At 35.7% G+C, this 19,284-nt stretch overlaps 2 protein-coding genes and 1 long non-coding RNA gene across 13 annotated transcripts; all 3 read right to left on the bottom strand.

The window, feature by feature from the left end:
- Positions 1-1,817: 1,817 nt before the first annotated feature.
- Positions 1,818-7,424, bottom strand: LOC113700838 (serine/threonine-protein kinase PBS1-like). Of its 11 annotated transcripts, XM_072059696.1 has the most exons (7): positions 6,660-6,799; positions 6,330-6,387; positions 5,958-6,147; positions 4,273-4,613; positions 2,585-2,656; positions 2,361-2,488; positions 1,818-2,140 (listed from the first exon to the last, which is right to left on the bottom strand). In XM_072059696.1, the coding sequence occupies exons 3-7, from the start codon at positions 6,076-6,078 to the stop codon at positions 2,131-2,133; spliced, it is 672 nt and encodes a 223-aa protein (XP_071915797.1). In that variant the 5' UTR covers positions 6,079-6,147; positions 6,330-6,387; positions 6,660-6,799; the 3' UTR covers positions 1,818-2,130. The 11 variants fall into 11 exon arrangements, 6 of the variants coding, with proteins under 6 accessions (XP_071915797.1, XP_071915792.1, XP_071915793.1 ...); XR_011818440.1 differs by lacking the exons at positions 2,585-2,656; positions 6,330-6,387 and adding an exon at positions 3,663-3,708 and having other exon boundaries at positions 5,958-6,012; positions 6,660-7,415; XM_072059691.1 differs by lacking the exon at positions 6,330-6,387 and having other exon boundaries at positions 5,958-6,012; positions 6,660-7,414.
- Positions 7,425-10,840: 3,416 nt separating this feature from the next.
- On the bottom strand, positions 10,841-13,517 carry LOC113701587 (O-acetylstemmadenine oxidase-like). The gene has a single exon (XM_027222318.2). It carries the CDS (start codon positions 12,595-12,597, stop codon positions 10,870-10,872), a length of 1,728 nt encoding a protein of 575 aa, XP_027078119.2. The 5' UTR covers positions 12,598-13,517; the 3' UTR covers positions 10,841-10,869.
- A 1,093-nt stretch (positions 13,518-14,610) lies between these two features.
- Positions 14,611-16,786, bottom strand: LOC140010972 (uncharacterized). Its single transcript, XR_011818171.1, has 2 exons — positions 15,987-16,786; positions 14,611-15,885 (listed from the first exon to the last, which is right to left on the bottom strand). It is a non-coding gene; the product is annotated as an uncharacterized lncRNA (long non-coding RNA).
- Between the last annotated feature and the right edge of the window lie 2,498 nt (positions 16,787-19,284).

A 19,284-nucleotide genomic window follows, 5' to 3' on the forward strand; every position in this document is an offset into this window, starting at 1 on the left:
CATTGTTACAGGGAAGCGAACAAGGTGGCTGATGTGTTATCCAATGTGGGCGTATCTCATCCAGACTAACAAATCAAGATATACGAGACATTGAATACGTTTCCAACAATGGCTCGTGGAGCAATTTGCCTTGATAGGCTAGGAATGCCTTCAATTCGGAAAATTAGGTCTATGTAACATTTTACTCTTCTATGACTTCTAAATAAAAATAAAAATGTTTGAAGAACAAAAAATGCTATATATGAAATAAATTATTGCTGGTAAATTGTAATTTTTTCAAAATATATTTTTTCAGTAATATTATTTCAAAATGTTTGGAATGAATTATGTAATCAATTTCAAAGAATCTAAAATGGATAACTAGTGGTGATGTAAAGCCAGACATGAAAGCCGTTACGGATGAATTTTGGCATCATTACCCCTCCATTTTGCAAGAGGGACGTAAACTAATAAATTGGGTCCGTTTGGATGTCTTTTTTTTTTTGGCCTGTTTTAGAAATTCAAAATTTGTTTAAAACACCAACTATGGTAACGCCTAAAATACCTACAAGTCTTAGAAAAATACTTACATAAATATATTAAATAAGGTATCAATGGCGGAGGTGGATAGTGGTCGTGGATGGCGGAAGTTGCTGGTGGTGGGGTTAGGGGAAGGGGGTGTTTGAAACACTAAGAGGTGTTTTAGGTGTTTTGGACAAACAACAACATTTTTTTTCTAAAACATTTTCAGCAACTTATCGTAAAGTTTTAGACAAATACTCAAAAAAAAAAAACACCATTCAAGCAGCAATTTAAAAAGAAAAGAAGAAAGAAAACTCAAGTGGACCTAGATCACGGCAATAATTTTCTATTGAAGAATAAGAAGAGGCAGCTGCATCTCCAAAAATTTTAAAGATTTTATTTGCACAATGAATTTTGATCTCACTATTGATTTAGAATTGGAAAAATGGTATTGGGTACTACCGCAATAGTCCAGTTGTACTGAATGCAGTTTTGGACAGCTTTGGGCCCAATATTGATGGCTTCTTTATTTGTAACTAGGAGGCATAAGACGCGCGATGCGCGTTGGAATGAATAGAAAACATGCCCAGTTAAACATGGATTCATGAAATAACAACGTTTGGTGGATGATAATTTGTATAGTTAGTTAAAAATAAATATTCTTTAATAATGAAATAAAATATATACTTATAATGTATGAATTAATCTTTTCTATACTATCAGTAAATATACATTGACAGGATTACATGAATACCACACCTTCTAAATTTGAATTTAAGTATCAAATTTTATATATGTGACATGCATCTACACCTGATAGTATATACACTATTAGTGTATAAAAAATTTATCCATGTACATGTGTGTGTGTGTGTATATATATACATTGTTGTCCTTTTGAAAAGAAATTTACAGTGTTATAACACGACATCAATATATAAATTAATGCCTTTACTACCATATCATGCTAATTCGAATACTGATGTAGCTTCAAACATATGAAAAGTTAAGAAATGTGGAGGAGGTTACAAGAAGACAATATACTAAGAGACCTCCAACCCATTGATCTTCTAGATGAAATATTAAATTATGGGATATGCCAAATAACATACACAAACATTTTAACTGGAACATATTTTGCACACACAAGTACTTTCACTAGAGCATGAGTTCCTAAGGCAGTGAATCGGATTGAAAGTGAAAGGCACCAAAGATTGGCAAATGCTCTTCGAATGCATTGACTTGAGTAGATATCACAATGTAAAATATCCATGCGATCACAGTCTTCTATTCAATAATTCAACCAAAAAAAGAAGGAAAGGAAAAGAACCTAACAGTTCTGTTAATAAAAGAACTGGAACTTCAAAGTCAAATGATACACAACAAAATATCCTACTATAGAAATTTTTGGTCAAAAAAGATAACCCTCATTAATTTTTTATCAATACAGTAGTTTACAACAACAAAGACAGACATGAATCTAGATTCTGCTGTCTAAAACCTAATGTAACATTATTCAACTCTAGATTCAAATCCCAAAACAGAAGATGACAAAGCTAATTTGTAGAACTTTCATCTTTTATGGATTCGTCAATCCCACAAGTCAGAATACATTATTCGATATTGATATCAGCTGTACCTGTTAAAAAGAGGAAAATGACAAGAAGAAACAGCCCGAAATTAACATTCTTCTGTATATTGATGCCAAGACCATTATGTTGCAGCCAACAACCTCAAACACTTTTTAAAGTCCTTAATTACAATTTTAAAGCTCAAAAGATGCCAATGTTAATAAGAAGCTATTAATTTCATCCAATTAATGTGTTGCTTTTTATAGACAAAGTGATGCCAGAATTTACCTCCAAGATTGACCAGGAACATTCTGAAGTAGATATCCAGCATTGTGAAAAACAGCATAAGCCTTCTCATTTGATGCACCAAGCAACCGTAGTTCTTGAATCTCCTTCTCCCGCTTATCCATATGTTCCTTGTAGATTATGTAGACATAAATGCTTCAGAAAATAAAAAAAAATTGCTACAACCTAATCTTGAAAACCTAATAACTATTTTTTTAATAACTCACAATTAATTTTTCTTCAAATTCATGATTAAGATCCTTCAGCATCGACTTATCTGATTCCAGTGACTCAGACACCTTCATCAAGCAAAAGTGAAACCCAGCACAGAATTTAAATTCAAACAAACTGAAACCAGGTTCAGCATAATTACTTGCAATAAAGCAAGGTAATCTTTCAAACTTTTACTTCTAGAATTACATCATGCCTAAGCAAATAGGACGGTTTTTGCTTTATATATTTTTTGGTTCTTTCGAAAATTTGGACTCTTCAAATTTACTTTTCTTATCAACTGATTTTTTCATGAAAAGACAAGGTAGAGCAAAACTACAAGTTGAGTAAAGCGATTAATCTTCTCATGAATGTGAGCAATCTTCATCAGCAATTTCCCTTTGACAAACCCCAACCACATGACTTCAAAACATAGAGAAATAGAACAAAAAATATCAAAAGTTATGCTTCTCAATTTATAAAAACCACAAGCTCAAACAAACAAAAGGGAAAATATCAGCCAAGTGACAACAATGCTTATAACATTTGAATAGGTATCATAGGAAGAGAAACAAAGAAAGATCTCCCGTACAAGAATTACAGTCACTACATTAATTTCAAATGATTTTTAGAAAAGCCAGGATGCTAAAATCTTAGGAAAAAACATAAGCAAACCACCTAGAAGGGTCCTTCTCACAAATTTTCTCATCAGCAAATTGATGAAATAAAGAAAACAAGCATGTTAGAGAAAGCTATATAACAAAAATGAACAGAAAGAAGGTAAATAATGTTCTAGGTATTCTGGTTAAAGTAGAAGCATGGAATAGAAGACTACATGCATAACCATATTAATTTTCAAATTCAGCATTTTTTATGCATAACCTGTGGAGGCTTAAATGTTGTTCTTGAATATGCTTGGAGCCATCAAATAAGCATTTGCAGGGCAAAAAGACTATCTACAACTCTACAATTGCTTCGTATCTACAATAGAAAGAAAGGCAACACAAGTTTTAAAAATAAAACAAGAAGCTAGCTGAATAGGGAAGCATTGGAATAGATTGTTCAAACAGAGAAGAAATAAAGAAAGAGACAAACCTAATCCAAGTGATTCTCCCTCATGAAACACACACCCAAGTCTCAACTGCCACCAACCAAAAATCCAAACATTAAAATTTAGAAAATCAACCCAAATAGTCACAACAAAGACTATTAGAAAAACCTTCAAACCCACTTAAGCATTCAACCTTCATACACATTAGTTTCTTAATTAAAAATAAATACAAAAGATCACAAGAAGATAAAAAAGTATTTCACAGGATTGAGGGTCATCCCTTAGACTTGTTTCAAAAGGTTCATCTTATCAAGTTTTATTAACAAATATATACCTTCCAAATCATATCCTTTACACCAATTACCGTAACACTTTCCTTATGAGTAAAAAAATTTCAAAAAGAAACAACTTCCACCATAGTTTCACAAGGGCCTCATTAGGATCTATTCGGATTTTTCCAAATAGATCATTTTCATATTTTTTCCAACCAATAAAAAAGTGAAATAACATATTACTGGCTTCCAGGACTATAGACAAATTCATAATTACAAAATATCCCTCAAGGTAACTTGGCAGTTTAAACTTCATAAATAAAAACAAATTGAAGACATAAAACCAATGCTCCGGAAAAAAAAAAAGAGGAGAAAAAAGTACCTGTCCAGTGATAAGTTCCAGGAAGACAACCCCAAAATTGTAGACATCAGATTTCACCATCAATTGCCCACTCATAGCATACTCAGGAGCACGATAACCATAAGTTCCCATGACCCTTGTGGAGACATGCGACTTGTCTCCAGTAGGACCAAGTTTCGCCAGCCCAAAGTCTGAAAGCTTTGGAACAAACCCTTCATCCAGTAATATGTTAGATGACTTGAAATCCCTATAAATGACAGGAGGATTCGCTTTATCATGAAGATACTCCAAATCCTTGACCACACCTGCTGCTATCTTCATTCTTGAATTCCAATCTAATGGTTCTTTATCAGGTGGAAGATCTGCAAAAGAATTGTTAAAATGGTTTACAAGGATGTAACAAATTATGTTGTGCGATAGCTACCAGAACAGTACTCTAACATAAGCCCAACAAAGAAGTATTGAATGACATTAAAATTAGCACATTATCCAAAGTTGATGTTAAGCGATAGCTACCAGAATAGTATTCTAACGTAAACCCAACAAAGGAGTATTAAATGACATTGAAAATTAGCACATTATTCACCAGTTATAATTATGACAACTGTAATACAGTGGCAATAACAGCTGTACTTGTGGAGAAAAATCATAGGCACACACATTAATATTGAGAGCAAAATTTGTTCAAAATATAAGCACGCATATTAAGATTTGTTAAATGCAAAATTTATTCCCCCATTGTTAAACTGATATAAGAGTCTAACAACCCAAAATTCATTCAAAGATTAAGAAAGAGGAATGCTCTACTGAACACTTAACACAAACATAAATAAACTAAATGGCATGACTTTCATTTTGGCTTTCCACAAAAGAAGTCAAGTTATTAAACAACAATTACGAGAATCACAACAGTGAGTCATTTTCACATGCAAGGTGTGTAAAGTCATTTGGTGGTACAAATAAATTTCATATCTGTGCTCAACATTTTCAGCTTGTTGATAGCTATTGACAATGTTAATCCTCACTTACAACATTAGGTGGAGAAGTGATAAGGCTTAAAATCATTCAACTGAAACTCTCGTAGCCTGAATGTAAACACATGCAGGACAAAAGAGAGAGACAGAGTTTCAGGAATGCAATTAAAGCACAAAGCACAAGATCCCTTAACATTATGATCAGCTAAGGAACCCACTCTTACTAAGTGAAGAAATGCATTATGCCACTCTTCATCAACCTCAAACAACAGAATGTGGAGTAAAGGCATAACATGATACAATACCAATCACCACTATTCAAAACACCAAACCATCCATTCACTATACTATGCCACTTATATGCCCCCAACCCCACCTTTCCCCTTTTTCTAAAATGAACATTGACCCCCATACTTAGAATAAGCAAGTTTGAGCCTATGCTCTGTTATTGAGGCTTCATTAGTTCTGCATTTTATTTTTCCTTATAAACGGCATTATTGTAAAGAAAGAACAATCAACATAAAAGTTAGTTTAAGTAGAAAAAAGCCCAATTAACTTTCTAAACAAAACTTACACTGTCATCAAGCCTTCCTTAAGAAAGTGTACGCAGTTTGTAAATTTCAGTAAACATGTAAATTCAATTTAAAAATGGGATGGACTTCTTGCTGAACATGCAATAACTAAACCACAAAGAATTGACAAGATAATGAACAAGAATGCCTGAAATGATACCATGAAGATGATCTTCCAATGATCCCAAGGGCATGAACTCATAGACAAGTAGCCTCTGGTCCCCATCAGCACAGTAACCGATTAAATTTACAAGGTTAGAATGATATAAAAGACTGAACATAAGAGCCTGAACAAAAAATTCCCGGTTACCCTGAAGCCTATTTCTATCCAATTGCTTAACTGCAACAACCTGTCCATTCCAGTAATCCAATTAATTAGCAATAATAAACTTGAAAATCAGCCAGAAAAATTTCGGTAGAGCCATTTCTAATAAAATCAATATTGTCATTTTTTAAAAAAATCAGGAAAATTCAGAAAAAAATCCTATGAAATGAAATAATTAGGGAAAAAAGTAGAGAAAATCGCACATACCTCACTCTATTACTTTAGCTTGAAGATCTGGGGTTGAAGCTTTTCTTTGAGATCATCTCTAAGAGGGCCCAAAAAAGGAGGTCATATTGGTTAAAAATTAGAAAAAAAAAATAGAAACGAAATTAAAAAGGCAAATTTTTGAATAGAAATAAAATAGCTCAGATCCATCTGCACTCTTTTGCCGCAGGTACACAGGATCAACTGTTTTTATGCGAATAAAACAACACCAAAGATTGCTCCGACTAAGTGAAAAAAATGATCAGAGGAGCTCGTTATACAGAATGTATCATACAAGAAGGGCAAAAAAGAGATACGTTCAGTGGATCAAACCTTCCTCCTTATGGACTGGATCAAAGTAGAGTCCACTGAGCCGGAATCATTGACCCCAGTTGCCGTAGGGACACAGAATTCCCAATGAGATACCACCAGAATAGCCGTCAATCCGATGCGAGAGGGAAGCTTCACATTTGAGAATATAAGAGCACTAAAATGGCGTCTTTCCAGTCTTGCTCGTAGAGATATGAAAGTACGACAGCAAATGAGACGGCACCTGCACAACCACAGAGCAAACCGTCCACGAGTATTTTCGGAAGTCATCTATGATCGTGCAGGAGAAAGGAAAAATAACAAAAATGAACGAAGAAGAAATGAGAGATGAAACGCTTTGGAGAGGAAGAAGGTGGCGGAGCTTCTGAGGAAAGAAAAGAAAGAGAGAAGTGTGGGGTCTCTATTCTTTACCCCAAACCCCAAACCCTAAACCCATTAATGCTCCGACTGAAAAGCTGAAAAAAGGCCGAAGAGTAAGAGCAAAAGTAGTACAGAAATTATTTATTGCCGTTATTAGATGAGGACGAAGGCTAGCTGGATTAGTGAAATGGGAGTGACCAAGTGCAGACTGCCTTTCTGACATAGAACAGTGCCGAACGTCATGGAAGAAGACAACAAAGCTAAACCACCAGCGAAAGAGGCGAACAACACAAAACGATGTCGTCAGGAACCACGCACAACGCACGTGAGAGGACGACGAAAACCATCCAGGTCATCAGAGCTCTTCGGCTCTTATTCTACTTATGTTGAAAAATTAGCAGCCACAGGATTGCCCCATATTCACGACTCCCTTAACCCAATAATAAATTATTGCATGTATGATAGAGAAGCCCCGCCGTGAAACTCAATTTGATACAAAAAACTCCATCACTATTCAATTATAACAGGATGAACAGATGGAAAAATAAAATATTCATTGGCATCAGAAACTTTAATCCTTTCCCGTGTCCATGCATAGGAGAAAATAAAATGCTTCATCCAATTGGTCTCTTTCTCAATTGATTCTCTCATTAATGGAAAATTGAAAAAGGCCTTCAATTTTCATGTTATATTGCTTAACTATATTAAGTCCTAGTTTACAAAGAACAAACTAGTTGGCTGGATGAAATAATGCGGTATAGTAGGTGTTGCTCTTCACATAGTTTTGTTAGCAAGGTCAGAAGACTAGCATTATCTGTAACTGTCTAGGACATATGGGAAAATCAGGAATCATTGTATATTTCGAGCTGGCCATTTTATTGCCAGTGGGAGCCATTGTTAACAATATATGCTCTATTATTAGTTTATTACCGTACGGAAGAACGTTAGCTGCACCAAGGCAAATTGGAACCTCGCTATAATGTTTACCTACAGCATAGTATAGTATTTAGTAGTAGTGTTAGTAATATTTTCCAAAAAAAAAAAGGCTATATCAGGTCCAACCTCCAAGAGTTGTTGTAAGATTCATTCAATGATATGTTGGGTTTGTTTAGGAGAAATATTTGCTTTTCGAATATCAAACAGCAAACGAAAATATGAACGCTTTTAAGAACGGCATGCAATATGATATGTCAATACCAAATAAGTTGATATCCATTTGTTAGATATAATTTTTTTTTATTTTGGACAATTGCACAGCGCTCTACTGGTTAGCTATTTGAGTATTAGTGAACTTTTAATTAAGAATTTAAGATTAATCTTGTATATACTAAAGTGTATAAACTAGTGTGCATAAATGCATATTACACGTGCAATAATGAAAATTTAAATTCAAATTGAGATCATGTGATATATTCATACTCGTTAGTGTATACATTTTTAGATTATATAAAATTGACTCTTTTAATTACGTGCGGTGGTTGATATTATCTTTCTTAGATAATTGTTTTGCAATATATTTTTGCCCCCAAAGTTGAAATCTGGGTGGGCAATGTATTTACTATCACTTGAAAAGATGGTTGGCAGTATATCACATTGCCAAGCGAGATTTTTTATGATCTTTTCTTGCACTTTACAAGTTAGCTTTGCTAGGTCTCCCACAAATACGTACCCTACCTAACATTTGTGGGGACTTTGAGTCTTTCACAAATGCTATTCTGGCATTCGATAGCATGCGTCGTACAAGAAATATTATTTATTTGGTGGTTGTTTAAGCTGGCAGCAACAAGAGTTTTTTCGCAGGGCTTCAAGAAAGGAGTTTTAAAGTCTAGAGGTTGAAAGACACGGAAGAGCACGCCCGCCTGGAAAGCACTTTACTTCACGCATTAAAGGCATTAGGAAATACTAACAAGGAAAAACTCATGGGACTAACTTGAGGAGAGACACTAGCTATATAAAGAACCCTCAAGGAAGAGCCACAAAAACAACAGAAAGGTGGACTAGTTCAAAGCAGCTGCTTCGATTGTCAAAATTTAAAGAGTGCAACTGGGACTTGCCTGCTTGATACCACTTGCAGGGCTTTTCAAAATTCCAATATCAGATATTTGATTATAACTATAGTAGAAAATACGTAGCATTCTCCAAAGTTAGTATGAGGGATTGAGAGATGCGTAAGAACCTTGATAAGCATATTGTGATTCGGTTGTCTAGTTTATGAAGCTCCCTCTCCTCCAAGTTCGGCATGGTGACCATCAATAGAGCAAGTCACCCTCGCAATATAATACTAGTGCTATAAAGAAAAGGATCCTGTTACGATAACCGTAATTTCAATAAAAGGCTTAACACCTTGCATATTGAAGAGGTGATTTCAGGTAGGTATCCGAACCGACCTGAATCAGTCCTCTCTCAAGTGAGGTATGATAGATTCGCTTGTCCGAAGTGAATGGCGGAACTTCTCCCCTGGGATCACTCCGACGATCAAGTCAGTATATTGAGGAAGCAAGAAATAAAAGGGGACGTGAACGAAACAGTGTGCTTCCTTGTTGGGAGTGAACAAGGGGTATTTATAGGACAGGAGTGAAGGACAGGACGGTGGGCTTATGCTAGCGAGACCCACATCCTGACTATTACGGCTCTGTTCTGCATCTACAGGTCTAATTCTGACACTATAGCAGTCTGGACATGCTGACAGGTAGTCCTGTGCAATAGCCATTAAGAGCATCGGTAGCTTTTTAGATAAAGCAATGGCCTTCAGTGAGGTGTCAGGCAGGTTGACATCATCCACGTGGAGCTGGGATGACGCACCTAAAGTACAGAGGTCTTCCGTGACGTAGACTTGAGATACAACCGAGGTCAGGGGAAGGAGTCATGGCCCAAGGACATCTCGTTCTGTATGGAGGACGAGGTGGTATGACCTCGGCCTATCCGAAGGCCGAGGTGACCATCCTCACATATCACACCAAACAGACAACTGAGACAAATCTAAACTCCACTTGTAGTGAATCGTACTACAGTAGTTTTTATCGGTTTTTATTTTACCTATTTTGACAAAACAAATATAATTAGTAGAATCTCAAATTAGAATATAATTCTATATTCACTCCATCTGGTATTTTTCTAATAAAATTTATCTTCCTTCAAAAAATGTTATCATGGTCCTTTTCGTTTCTCTTGTTAATCTAAATAATTGGTCAATTTGCTCGAGGAAGTTATCTTCTATGTTACCATCCTGTTGGTGAACATGTACTTTTACATATCTCTTAGATTTGTTTTGTTTGGACTCCAACCACCCAAAAAAAATATCAATAAGTGAATGAAGGGACATTAACCAATGGCACTTTGAACTATATGTCACCACCAAATACTTTAAATCTTGATAGAATAGGAGATCAATGGTTCAAACCTTACTTCCCATGGCTGTGCCACTATATGTGACTTCTCCTAAATCCATACAAGCACGTAGTGTACCTATCTAGTTTGATGGTGGTTCAGTCTTTGTCGATTTTTTTAAACTCTTTTGGGTCTCCTCTTAGTGTAGGCTAACACTAAAGTAGGAGTAGGAGTAAGTTAAACTAGATTTTGCCGTTTGATTAAAAAAAAATGAAGGGACATTGCCCACAATTTTCAACAAAGAAATTTATAGCCACCAACATGCTGATTTTTCTGCTTATAATAAAGGGCCATTTAGGAAAGCAGTGATTGTCAAAATGAAAGGCTAAAATAAATCAACAGTGCTTTGGGTACAATGAATCAAACATGTTTGGGGACAATTACAAATCACATTGCACTTTGTTTGGGATGGGGCTCCCCCGGAGAGGGGGTGGGGGGGGGGGTGGGAACTAGGGACTTTACAATATTAGAAAACTTGAACATGGCATGAGTCATTCCGTAAGGAACATTTATCCAGAAACTTCATATTTGGTATTCCACACTTTCGTTGTGCATGGAAAACCAGAGGTGGAATGCTTTGCTCATGGTAGAAAAAATTATTTGGATCAACTTCACCTTTAATGACTGCCAACCTCTTAAAATTATCTTTGAAATACCTTGATCCCCATGCCTTAGCTTTTGAATAAGTAACAGTGCCAGAAACACCATTTACACCTAAATCAAGATCTCTACCATTCCAAATAGCACCTCTTGGCCCTTTAGACACATAAGGAGTCATGAACTCATATAATGCTCTTATCCAATTGATGTTCCTTTCTGAAGATTCACCATTCTCATCGTTCATCCATAACACCATGTAGAGGATTTCAAATATCACATCTTTCCTATGCGGATATGGACTTTCTGATTCTGGTATCTCGTTCATTCTTCCACCATAAGGCTGCAATTCTAGGTAGATAAAAGGAGAATTTGCATCCGAACACCTTTTCCAGAGCTCTTCTAATGCCTCATAAGGTATGGGCTTGTAAACCAAGTCTGACTTGCCTTTGAAGTAACTAAGACGTCGCGGATCTATTCTGTTTTTTAGGGCGTCTGCAGTTTCCCCACTTTGATACTCCGCGAAATGGAGAACAGATTCAATCCAACTCATCTCAATGCAATCTTCTTTTCTCAGGCGAATTTTGGGGAAGCTCTCCTCCATCATTTTCAGGAGCTGATCAGCTCTACCGAGGAACAATGAACTGAATGTTGCTTCAATTCCTTCCCTCCCAATGCTTGGTGATATTATGATTCTAAAGAGTAAATCTTCACTTAGCTTGTGTGCTTCAAATTGCCATTTGTAAATTAGACTTATGGCTCCTTCTTCCAAGGTCTTAGTTAATTTGAAAACGGTAACTATAGGTGGAACATGGACAAGCTTGATTTTCCAAGCAACTATAACTCCAAAACTTGCTCCGCCACCTCCTCTTATGGCCCAAAAAAGATCAGTTCCCATCGATTTCCTGTCTAGAACTCTACCATTAATATCAACTATTCGTGCATCAATGACATTATCAGCAGCTAGCCCATACTTTCTGATCAAATTACCTACTCCGCCACCACTAAAGTGTCCTCCAATACCAACAGTTGGACAAAGGCCTGCTGGAAAGCCATGAATACGACTTTTCTCTGCAATCCAGTAATACAATTCGCCTATGGTTGCACCAGACTCAACCCAAGCAGTGTTTGCTTCAATGTCAATGCTAACAGACCTCAGGCTTTTGAGGTCGAGCACAACAAATGGAACTTCAGATCTGTATGACGTGCCTTCGTAGTCATGCCCACCACTTCGGATTCTGATCTGCAATGCACTTTGTTTGCAACACTTTACGGTGGTTTGAACATGAGAATAATCTAGAGGAGTGATTATGGCCAGCGGTTTTGGGGTAGTAGGTGTCAAGAACCTACGATTATGAATGGTAGAATCCAATATAGACTTATAGGAAGAATTCTTGGGAACATACATGACATTGAGAATGGAAACATTTGAAGGAGAAACCTTGTGAGAAAGGCAATGGATGAAACTTTGAGGAATCAAACTTGAACATGAACTTAAAATCAGATGAAAAAGAATGGAAATCACTAACAAAGTCTTAGAGATTTCTGTCAACATATCTATGGATTTCTTGGACTGCGTTTGCCATCCACAGTCCATGAGTAGTTTTCAGACTGGCCTTATAGACAACCATTGAAGGCAATGTTGCTATCTGCCTTTGCCAAATAATAGTTGCAGTTACGTAGTCGCAGCCTGCTGCGCGGTATTAATCTCATTATCAATATTAAATTGGTTATGATTGCAAAAAAAAATATGTTAAACTGATTATTTATTACCATGTAATCGTTGCAAGAGATTTTGTCAAACTGAAAATTAACTACTTAGGACAACGAAGAAGTATATGTTTTTAGCAACTGTGCTACAGTCTTCACTTTATCGTTCCAATTTATCGAATGAAGCAAGCAGAACAGTTTATGGTTTTCCCTCATATAAATATGAACTATGCTACAATATCCTTTTGCTCAAGCCTAAGAACTTAAAAAATAAAAGAAAGCAAATATCTGAAAATTTTTTAATCATAATTTCATACTCGAATCACTTCACAATATGGTTTGTGTGACGATTAATTTTAATGGTAAACTTATCAAAAATAGAATATAAACAGTTATAAGGTACTGTAAAAGAGTAAAAATATTTTAGTCAAACAGATGCTGCCGAGACAGAGTGTGTAGCATGTTATTCAGTCAAGGTTTAGCATTTATAATAGCGATAATTTCAGAAAACCTTCGAAGAGGTTTCGGACTATTTTACTTGACTCCCCTGAATTTTAAATATTACACTTATTTCCTCAATTTTGAGTTTTAATGTAACAGTGTCAGCCCATGTGCATAAAAAATCCATATAAAATGCTATAAAGTATTTTTATCACCCTTCATGGCTTATAAATAAGGATAGAACAAAATTAACTAAAATAAGTTCAAAATTCATTTCAAAGTGAATGATGTTTATCTAAAAAAAATTATTTTTATCACCCTTCATGGCTTATAAATAAGGATAGAACAAAATTAACTAAAATAAGTTCAAAATTCATTTCAAAGTGAATGATGTTTATCTAAAAAAAAAAATTATTTGTCACAGATTACAAAGAGTCATATATGTTTTAACAAAACATTGTGAGAATTAATATCTAAACTTCGACTTTTGCGAATACTTAGGGTCAAAATAACTTGAAATTGCAAATTCATTTTTAAAAAATAGCTATAAATTGTAAAAGAAAAATGAAGAGACATATCACCCATTAGCAATAATGAAGTATGCTACATAATCACAGCTAGGAACATCTAAAAATGAAAATCTTAATTTGGCGAGTATAATTTGTTATTTTTCTTAAGTATTTCTATACATGATATTTTAGGTTTGTACTTCTCTCACTGGCTTGATTATGATTTACCTCACAATTTTACCCTATGAAATTTTATAAGATCAAGTTAAATCCTTTTGTTGCATTTTTCTAGTCCTGTTCTTAGTTTATTATATCGGTATGGAAGGAAATTTGGTAAAGAAAATACTCTTCAACCTTTCATATGACTTTTTAAGGTATATGGATTGACTATGCTACATTGATATTCAAAACCTTAGAGGAGCCAACTGAAATTGTCAGAAAGTTTAAGGGAAGTTTATGACACTATCCATTAATGATAGGTAGAATCAATATTTTGTTTCTTACAATTAAGGGCCGGTGCAGCTGTGAATAATCATTATATTTAGGGTAAAACACACATAAACCCCATGTGGTTTGGGGTATGGTCATAAAACTGCATCACTGTTTGTACATCTCCAAAAAACCCTCTTATGATTTGGACTAATTGAAAAAATGGGATGAAGCCATGTGAATTGACTAAAAAAATGTAAAATTTCTATATTAGCCTTGTTTTCAAATTATTCTAAAAGTTAGTTTAGGATTTAATTAAGATTTCAAAATCTTTCTTGCTTCATTTAAGACAAAATTAAAATTCAAGGGCTCATTTAAAAAATCTAAAAGTTTGTCATCTTCTGTACCAGTGGTTGCGTAGAAGCCGCCTACCAGCGGATTTCACCGCCACTGTCTTAATTCAACAAAAAAATTACCCCATCAGCTCCAATTTTCAAATAGATCAAGATTTTCACATCAGATTTGACCAAAGATGAGTTAAAAAATAGCGAAATAGGCACGAACAATGATGAGCTTAATCATTACATGCAATCCAAATGCAAGAAAAACCACCAAAATGATGAATAAGAATCATCCTTTGGATCAGGAAAATCGATATAGAGTACTGATTGCCCACAAAAAGCAACAGATTTCATTAATCAAAAGCAAAACACAATACCAGTCTTCGTTTACATCCCAACTCCATCCCGGTTCCTTTGGATCCAATTTCTGTCCGGCCTTAACACAAGTTAGTGACAACAATCAATAATGAAAGGCACTAAATTTTGTTTACTAGGAAGGGAATGGGTTGAAGGTTGATCGGTAAGAAATTGAAAACAACTCCGTGGAGAAAGCTCCTGTAGAGAAGAAGCCCAAGTTTGGAAAAAAAAAATTCCAACAACGTTGCTGCCACGGAGATAGAGTGGTGGTGGGGTTTGAAGGGTAGTGGAGAGTCGAGGTGGGATGAACGGTGATGGAGGGTTGTGGCGGGGAGTGGTTGCTCCAAGCGATCCCTATTCAGGGAGTGTACGAGGAATAATAAAAATTAGTATAAAGAGATAAAAAAAGAAAAAAAATGAAACAAGGGAAACCGGGAAAAAATGAAGAGACGAAAAAAGGAAAAAAGAAAAAGAGAAATGCAAATTATCAAACCACCCTCGATGTTACTGGTAACACACCACATTTGTGTATTTGGCGGGTGTATGCCAAATTCTATTTTTTTTTAGGAATAAAAGATTGCATAAATAAAATTTTAAAGCCGTACGTCACATATTTGTTTGCGGAAGTACCCCTTAAATCATCACACAAAATAGTTCCTAGCTGAGGAGGACAGTTATGATAGAGTGAAAAAGTTAACAAAAGATTTCCACCCTTCTTTGCAAGAAAATTAGCTCCTCAATTTGCTTCCTTATAGATGTACTGGACTTTAATTTGCTGGAACGAGCCTATCAGTGTCATGCAATCATGCAAAATGGGGTTCAAATCATGAAATAATGAGTTAGTATCGAACAGCATAGTAAGGATGATTTCACAATCAAGTTCTACAACTAAGTTATTTATGCCAAGAGATTTTAGCAAGTTCAAGTCCTTCACGTAATCCCCAACATTCAGCAATTAAGTTGTCAGTCAAGCCTAGTTTCTTGGAGAAGACTTTGATCTAGCAGCCATTGTGATCTCGAATGAGACCTCCACTTTGGAAAGAATCTTGTAAACGGAGTTACAGAGGCCAAGTTGCGGATGGTATTAGGTTTGTCAACCTTGGGAATAAGGCAAATGAATGAGTCATTAAGGCCCTCCAGAAAAGGCTTCAACTTCGTGTCAAAAGTATCCCAAATAAAGTTAACAAGGGGAGATATACCTGATTCCAGAATTTTTGGAAGAAGAAGACATGGATTCCGTCTGGTCCAGGAGTCTTGAAAGGCTCAAACTCAAGACATGCTCTTTTGATTTCGGGAATGGATGGCTTGGCACATAAAGTAGTTTTGTCGTCAGGGGCCAAACAAATAGGGTTGGATGGGAGGTGGTCTGGGTGGATTTCAACTTGGCAGAACTCCGTGGTGAAGAGGTTGGAGAAAAAGGAGAGAATATGCTTTTTGAGAAAAGAATCCTCACTGATCCAGTTTCCAACAGAGTCTCGAAGGCATGTGATTCTATTATTTTTCCCATGGATGATTGTGGTGGTATGGAGGAACTTTAGGATCATATCATCCCATAGGAGATGGTCCACTCTAGACTTCATCTGCCAAAGATCTTTCTCGAGAGCAAGAGTGGCCTCAAGTTCACATTTAAGGGTGGTTTCTAGTTTAGTGAAGAATGGAGAGGGTCGGACTTGCAGGGATTTTTGGATTCCAGCTAGCATAGAGAACAACTTTCTTTTCTTTGCAAAGATGTTTTCAAAGGTGAGATTGCTCCATATCTTGGTGGCTGTCAAAAGGAGGGAAGAAGGGAGAGGCCAAGAATCTTTTGTGATTTTAGGGAAAGAGGGGTGATTTATCCAAAACTTATCTAATTAGAAGGGTCTACAAGGTGAGTTAAAGCTTTGATTATTGAGATTGAGAAGGATCGGGCAGTGGTCAGATTTGGTACGAGCAAGATGGGTAATGGAGGCTTCCGGGAATTGATTTCTCCAATTAGGGTCCCCAAAGGCCCAGTCAAGTCTTTCATAAATGACACTGTTTTTTCTTTTACCAATCCAAGTGAAGCGAGGCCCAGAGAAGCCTAGGTCAATGAAATTCCAAGAGCCCAAACAGTCCTTGAAGGCAAGAGCTCTAGATTTACTTATGGGTAGACCTCCCAAATTGTCATTATTGCTAAGAAGTACATTGAAGTCACCCAAACATAGCCAAGGAAAATTGTTATGGGAAGCAATAGATATGAGGTGTTCCCATAACCTAGGGCTCACACAAACAGAGATAAGAAGCCAAGAAGGGGATTTTGGAGTTACCTTAACTGTGGCATGAATGACCTGGAAGTTGCTGGTGATGGGTTCCATCTTGACCTCAACATCATTCCAGAGAAGCCATATCCCTCCCTTGAAGGTGCATGGATCCACTATGTTGAAGTTTGTGAAAGGTAGACTTTTACAAACTTCTATTGCTCTATTGCTACTCAATCAAGTTTTGACTACAATCACTATCCCTAGCTTGTGGGCATGGATGCATTTGAGGAGGTGGTTTCAGAAAGCATTAATTCCCATGTCTCTGACATTCCACATCAGGATCTTCATGGATTTAGGGTTAGGGTTGCAAAATGGTCGTTGCGACAATAGCCTCCCCCTGGATCTTGGGCTCAGTGTTTCCCAATTGTGGCCCTGGAGGAGAGTTTCTCCTCTTTGGTTCCTGGGTCAAATTTCAACCTCGTGGTTGAGATTTCTTTACTCTAGAGTTGAGATGCACGAGAGAGAGAGAGAGAGACAGTTTGACTCCTATGAGTTCTTTCAGAGTATGGATCACCAACACGGATTCTTCTGTGCCACAAAGCCTTATAGCTAAAGCATGTTGACAAAATTGTTGGATCAGCAAAATCGGTCCGAATCATGTATAGAATCGAAAATTATCTTAATATGCATAGGATTGTTATAATCGTTCATGGGATCGTAGGATTGTATGTAGGATCGTACGATCCTACAATCCCATTGTGATCCTATAGATTTTTGAGAATTTTATAAATGTGGGGCTAAATTTTGAAACTAAATGGAAACATTTGGAGCATGTTTGTAACTTATCAAAGAATTAGATCCTTTAATTATAATTTTGCAACAATTTTTGTCTTAAAAACAAAAGCTACAACAATAAAGGTTTCGAAAACAAATGAATGAAACAAATAGAGACAAAGTCACAAAGGACAAAGAGAGAGAAAGCTTCTTTGGTTCTTCCCCATCTCCATTCCAAACTTCTTCCCCATCTAGATTCCAATAAATTTCATAAAATTTTGCCAATCTCCCATCTCTGATTCTCTATTGTCCTTGTATCCTTGTCCAAGTTCAAGAAATTTTCGACAGAAGAAGTTGCCCAACAAAAATAACCGCAAGTACCTGCGACCCCTAATTTGATTGTTTCTTTTAATTATGCCTATCAGCTATATATGTGTACTAAATGTTTTACTATCAAGTGTTAATATGGGTTGTATTCTTATTTCTGATTAGGCAAGATGCCTAGACCTTTTCTTTTATTTTGGGGTTCCGTTGCTTTTTTTTTTCTTTTTTTTTGTGTGGTTATTTTTGACATTGAAATATATATACTTGTGGATTTCATTCTAGTGCTTGTTTATGATATTTGCCATCCTTGTACTACTTAATATTCTTGTGAATTCTATCTAAAGTTGTGTCAATGGTGTTTATTCTTCTATGCTGGTCTGCATTTTACTAATAATCTGTCAATGGTATTTATTCTTCTATGTTGGTCTGGGTTTTACTGGAACTCTCCATTTTACTAGAAGTCAAAAAAGATCTAAAAATAATTGAAATACGTAAATAATTAATCTAGTTTCTTGAAAAAAATTGAGGTATTTTAGGAGAATGATAGCTTGAAAATTCTGCTAGTTGTAACCAACCACATAGCTGAATTGCTAAAAGAATGAAAGCAAATAATTAGAAAATCATGTGAGGTACACTAATGGAGAAAAATAAAGGTGCTATTTTAATAGATGACATTTTACTTGTTAATTTTAATGTTGGAGACCTTGGATTTGGAAGTTACGGTTTTTTATTATTGGTGGAGATTGATGATTATCTTATATTTGAAATTATTATTGTGTAAACTATAAAGCATTCCGTTTTAAGACTTGTAATCATAATTTATAACTATTTATATTTTTCTTTTTTATTTTTGTCAAACTATAGGTAGAAAATGCTATATGTTTATAAATAATTTACTTATTTGATATCTTTTAGGTTATACAAACCTATATATGAACTTCAAATTAATTGATTTAGTTAATTTGGAAGTTTTGGTTGGATCTTTTTATCTTACAATCTGATCCTATGAAATTAAAATCGATTCTACATAGGATCCCGATATTGCGAACCTTGAGCTAAAGAGAATAGGGAGAGATTTTTGTGAGGCCCCAGCTCGTACTACGTTGATATATTCATTAATTTGGCGGTAACGTTTGGTTTTGGGAGTATTTCGAAAACTCTAAGTAGGAATTACGATTTA

This window comes from Coffea arabica, chromosome 7e (genome assembly GCF_036785885.1).
Source record: "Coffea arabica cultivar ET-39 chromosome 7e, Coffea Arabica ET-39 HiFi, whole genome shotgun sequence".
Classification (NCBI taxonomy): domain Eukaryota; kingdom Viridiplantae; phylum Streptophyta; class Magnoliopsida; order Gentianales; family Rubiaceae; genus Coffea; species Coffea arabica.